This window comes from Aptenodytes forsteri, unplaced genomic scaffold, assembly GCF_000699145.1.
Source record: "Aptenodytes forsteri isolate BGI_AS27 unplaced genomic scaffold, ASM69914v1 Scaffold333, whole genome shotgun sequence".
NCBI classification, from domain to species: Eukaryota; Metazoa; Chordata; class Aves; order Sphenisciformes; family Spheniscidae; genus Aptenodytes; species Aptenodytes forsteri.
In genome coordinates, this window is record NW_008794542.1 from 1405752 (window position 1) to 1411595 (window position 5844).

At 38.2% G+C, this 5844-nt stretch overlaps 1 protein-coding gene across 2 annotated transcripts in view; it reads right to left on the reverse strand.

Moving 5' to 3' along the window:
* Positions 1–5844, reverse strand: part of CCDC149 (coiled-coil domain containing 149) — a 46141-nt gene that overhangs the window by 19683 nt on the left and 20614 nt on the right. The window contains exons 5-9 of one of the 2 annotated variants that reach the window (XM_019470215.1): positions 5294–5466; positions 3747–3819; positions 3439–3495; positions 2328–2412; positions 832–976 (exon numbers count right to left, since the gene is read on the reverse strand). In XM_019470215.1, coding sequence (XP_019325760.1) covers positions 832–976; positions 2328–2412; positions 3439–3495; positions 3747–3819; positions 5294–5466 — 533 coding nt within the window. The remainder of the gene's footprint in view (positions 1–831; positions 977–2327; positions 2413–3438; positions 3496–3746; positions 3820–5293; positions 5467–5844) is intronic. The other variant, XM_019470216.1, reaches the window with a different exon arrangement.

A 5844-nucleotide genomic window follows, 5' to 3' on the forward strand; every position in this document is an offset into this window, starting at 1 on the left:
CATTAGTGACCCAGTGTTTAAAAAAAAAAAAAAAAAAGTAAAAAAAACTGAGTGCAGAATCAAGGAACACTTCCTAGCTCTGATTTTCATACACTGTATAAGGACAATAATATCAGAATGTCAGAAAATGTGTCAAAAATGATTATATTCTGCCATGATAGGAGCTGTGCGAGACACAAAGAATTCTACTGATGAGTAGAACAGCTAAGAGTAAACAAATTCTCCTTGAAAGTTCAGTTCAGATTTTTAAAAAATCATATAGTAGCGATCCAACTGTGTTTATCTCCTACAACTTTTGGCAAAGTAACTGTAGGAGCAACAGCTATCATTTGTATGACACATAGGCCACTAGCCTGTGACAAATGTTACACTAAATCTTTTCAGACCCTTTCCTAGGTGCAACATTTACTATTCCCATCAGTGTTCATTAGCAAATTCCTACATTAACAACCAATTATCACATATCTTCTCCTCCAGTTCAAGGGTGTCCTTCCTCCCGGCAGCTTTTCTTTAGCCCTCCCTGCAGACTACCTGCTAGAAGTCCTCCCAGTGTTATTATGGTTTGTCTTCAACCTGAGCAGCAAACCAATCCTTGCCTAGCAGAGGCAGACAGGTCTGTGTCAACCCCAGACTTTACTTTGAAAACGTAATTTTTCTCTAAACACACATCTGATCTTAAAAACTAAAGATTAGTTAAGATCACCAGTTAACAATGACAATAAATTTTCTGTGAAAATGGACCTTCCTTCCCATTTCCCTGAAACTCCCCCAAAACTATGACTTTTCCATTGCTTGGTAAGTTCTATTTTACTTAGAAGTCATGCTACCTACTTGTTGGTTTGCCTTTGGTGTTGTATGACCATGTTTTTTTCATGGATAGTTTCCAACAATGCAGTGGCCAGTGATTTGAGATCTGAAATGGACTGTGGTGTGGCTGGTAGGCTACATCCATGATCCTCCGACAACAACTCTTGGACTATAATGTTAAAAACACAAATGAGTTTTGGCTTCTCATGCACAGAGATGTGACAAAAGCATTTACTTAGCATTAAACAACTACTCTCATTACTTAAATGAATACCTATTTTTTTCCTTCAATTAATAAACAAAGCCAAAAGACCAGAAATATAATCTCTAGCTGGCATAAAGATGGTGGCTTTCTAAGCTCATCGTTATTCCACAGCAATTGCCAGAACAAGTATAAGCAGACATATCTTCTGTTAACTTAATTCTGCTTTTGGAAAATTATTTTCATTCAGAAAGAAACAAACTCATTCTTCTACAGACCTACAGATTGGTAAAAATCGGTCATTTCTCTCCCACTTACATTAAAACATAAGCCCACAAGGAAGCTTTTATATTACTTTTTAGAATTATTGTATCCTTCAGGTTATTTAAGACTGATGTGAAAATACAGTCACCCATGAACTCTTCCTCTGCAGCTTAGAGCCTGTACCTCTCAACCACATCAGGAGGTTCACTAGTATCACTAACTTCTGTAACTAGAATCTGGCTCTGCCCCTTTAATTTTTTTTTTTTAATATATATATATATATATAAAAAATGTATACAAGTACATGGAGAAGAGGACAGAAGACAAGTCAAAACCAGAAAAGTGAGTTTCAACCTACCATGACAAATACTATTGATCTTGTGTGTGTATGAAAACACCAACACCTAAACAGTAGGGTGCCTCTTTGTCTCAAAGAATTTTCTCGTCTCCTTTCTTTCCTAATCGAAAACACCACACCTAAACAGTAGGGTGCCTCTTTGTCTCAAAGAATTTTCTCGTCTCCTTTCTTTCCTAATCTTGATATTTTCTTTGAAGGGGGAAAAAGAGATTACTCCATTTTGCAATCCCATGAAGAAACATGGGACAAAAGGATTTCTTGCGAAACATCTGAATGTAAAGCTTCCAAGAACATGAGCAGAAAACTTGACTTAGGGCCCCTCCTCTACCACCCAGTCTATTTTTCATTGGAATATGAACTGTGATTGCCATTGTTAGCAGAGCAAAGAGATGAATAAAGAAGTGATTTTTCAGGGTCAAAGTTGCAGAGAGGTTTAGAGATCAAAAAAAAATTTGATAAAACTGACAGGGGAGAGAATGAATGGCAAAAGAGTAACAAACGGAGAAGCAGTACTCAAGAGGCAAATTTTATATTGTCAAGTCAACTGAGAAAAGGACAAAAATTAGCACATGATAATAAACAGGAAAGAGAAGAAAGATTTTGGTTTGGTTGGTGAGGAAAAGGTTACTGAAATTAAGAGGTAAGATGGAAGGAATTCAATGGGATATGCAACACTATGCTGCATTTATGCAATACCTTGCTTTGCAGACAGGACTCCAGTCAGAGCACTGCTACTGGATCTACTATGAGTCTTTGAATTTTTTCGTCTCTCTAGTGCATTCTAAGGAAACAACAAATATCTTATTTAGAAAAACAGTAGCCAACAAATCCTTTCATTAGGAGTAAAGAATCTAGAAGTTTGGATTTTGGTCCCAGAACAACTCTGCAGGGCCTGGAGCTTACACCCACAGTAACCTAAGGGATTGTGACTCTCCTGGAGTATTATTCTCCAGCCAAAACAGTCTGCAATGTTACGAAGACTCATTCTGTTTCATTGCAATCACTTTATTGTAGTCTCTCCCACCCACTCCCCCAATGCATTTTTAAGACTTGCCTATTTTTTTAATAATCTGCTGAGTGCCAGTGAAGATACTGCAGTATCCTGTAGAGAATACCAGCTGGGAACAAAATCAGACTTTCCCCAATGTTTCTTTAGATAGGCTTCAAAGGGAAATCTCAAACTCCTCTGTCAGAGTTTCTAGAAGCCCCTTTAGTAGCAAATACTGACTTTCAGGAATTAGTAGCAGAATGATGCTGCTACAGAAGTCCAGCTCTTCCAAAACAATTACAGTTCTGTGAAACCCACCAGACCATCAAGATGCTCAGTGCTCACCAATAAACCAACTCACACTCCGAGACCCAAGTCGTAAGTGTGAACAGACACTGAAATGAACTTGGTACTTTGAGGAGCTTTGCTCATGCACAAAAAGCAATTAGTGCTGTGACTGCTTCATAGTGAACCTAAATGGTTAAGAAGTCCTATTGACAGTCTTAAGACAACCCTTCTCAGGGCCTGACAAGCAGCCCTCCCTTCCCACACCCCAAAATCACTTGCAGAAGAAAACAGAGTGCTTGACTTCAGGGAAGAGCAAGAATATTTTGCCCTCAGGATTCAGACCCAAAGGTTTCATGCAAAACAGCATATATCTTCACCCAGGAATGGAAGAACAATGAAGATTTAGCAATCATTAAGACACACGAAGAAACAGTGTGGCCATTAGGGAACAGGGAGACAAGACCTGCTTGTGATGACAACACAGTTGCAGTCATTCACCACACACTGCATAACCTGCTACTTTTCACCTACCAGCGGGCTGGAAGGCTGATGACCCTCCCCAGCGGGAGGAGGGTCCCCCCACAGAACCTAAAAAAAGGTATTTAATTCATTTTTCAAAATACTCTTAATGGGTATCCCTTTGTACTACATCAGCTAAGAAGCCTACAAGGAAGACTAAGCATGTAATATGCATACATACTAATATCGTCAGAATGTTAATGGTGGATTTTTCTTTGAAGACACAATTTTGTTCTTTAAATGCATATGAACATGAGAATGAACAATAACCTCCATGAACAACAAAGCACAGTTTAGATGATACACTAAGAGGATCTTACCTTATATTTAGTAATATTAGATTTAAGAAGGTTGACTTCCTCTTGAAGTTGTTTTAATCTCTCTTGAAGATACCTGAAAAAGAAATGTAATCCTTTACCTCATGTTACCTTCAAGTACAGCCTCAAGCACTCCTCTTTACTATTTGGCATGTCCTCTCTTTGAACTACTGAGAGTTCTTTTCCCTCTGCAGTTTTGTGAGGGATAAAATAACAAAATCTTACTGCTCTTGACCCCATCTTTAAGTAGGGAAACAAATTGCATCAGAAAAGGAGACTGCCCTTCTGTTAGATTTGTCAAGCATGCTGACAACCATTTTTATATCGGTCCTCAGGTTTTTGGGGAGGGAAGCTAAAAGGATATATTTATGTCTAGAGGAAATAGTCAGGAAGCATTTACTCGTGTCCTCTGTACTTGAAGGTTTGTGAGACGGACACATGAAGATTTGTATATATGTCAACACAAGACTCAACTATGCAGAACTTTTGCATTGCAATATCCAGTACTTACATGGCACTTCTCATTAGCAATCACAAAGTAGAATATTTAACAGTATAGTTGAAAAATGGTATACAGTTAACTGAAACAGTATGGTTCTTCCTAGTAGAGTTTATAGACTTGGATTAGACGGCTATTTCAACATAGGAAAATATCTTTTTCATGTATAAAGGGTTTATAAACTATCCTCCTTTATGTAGTGCAACTGCAGCTGTATTAGGGTTTGTGACAATTTAACTATTTTAGAGAAAAAAATCCTATCACTGTCAGGGGAGCAGGGGGCTTAAATTGATACAGAACTCTGTAGGCCACGCAGAAAAGAAAAAAAACCCTGGAGCTGCTGGGAGGAAGTAATGCCTTTGGTATTACACTTTCCTACCTGAAGCATAAGTCTCTGTAAATGGAAAGTGTCTTACAAGATCTATTTCACTTTAAGGTAATTGTTGACATTAAGGGAGATATCTGCTATGGCTCTGTCGGTGACTCCTCTCTGTTGTCCTTGGCAGAGACCATAAAACACATTCTCTTCCCAAGGAAGTGGCAAGAATATCTACATGGGTGATTTCACCAGCTACTTTTGTTGGCAAATCACTCCATGTTGACAACCTCTCCCTGTGGTGAGAATTATGTCCGAAACTGTTAACTCAGGGTACTCAAAGTCCCTGTTTCCAATCCAAGATTAGCCCATTACAGCTCACTATGAGTTTCTGAAGACATTGGTTTTTAATATTCTTGCTTTTGGTGCCATACAGTGATGGGAATAAAAAGTCTGCACTTCTCTTCCTTTTCCTTGTTTAGCTCTATTTGGGAATATCACTGACATCTCTGTAGCCAAATAAAACATTGGTAATTTCCTGCAGCCTAACTTTCTCAATATTATTTGATGGTTAGCTACAGTACAAACAAAACAGACAAAAATTACCAAAATCTCTTAACTTTTATTCTTGGATACATTTTCTTTAAAGTTTTGTTGTGACTGACTTCCTGATGCTCCTGTTAAAGGAATACCCTACTTGTTCTAGGGAAACAGTAAGGTTTGCAATGCACTCACCTGTTCTCCATACATAGAGCATCTACGTCGATGATACGGTTTTCATGCCCTCCTAAGACATGATTAAGTTCTTGGTTTAGTCTGTCAGACTTATTTTGGTAAAAAGAGCGTTCCTCTTTCACATCCTGTAACTCATCCAGTGCAGCCTGAAGATCATATCTCAGAGTCTCGATCTGAGAAGAAAGGAGAGCTGTATGACTATTTTGAAGTTTAAACAAAAGATTACATAGCGCCCAAACTGAAAACAGCAACAAGCACTGCATGTCTGAACAGGATTGGTTTTGGACAGTCAAAAGTCTTTCCAAAGCTCATAACCCCCGGTACTTTTACTCTATTTTGGTATTACTTCATTAATTTGAAGTTAAGTAACTTCAGCAGTTAGACTTGTTTTACAAAATTTCTAGAAAACAACTGAGCTGTAACAGCAAAAGAAACCTTAATCCATACTACAATTCTGCTACAAATATATTAAGCTGGTTTTAGAATATAATTTCTAGGTGTCGTGGTTTAACCTCAGTCGGCAACTAAACACCACACAGCCGCTCGCTCAC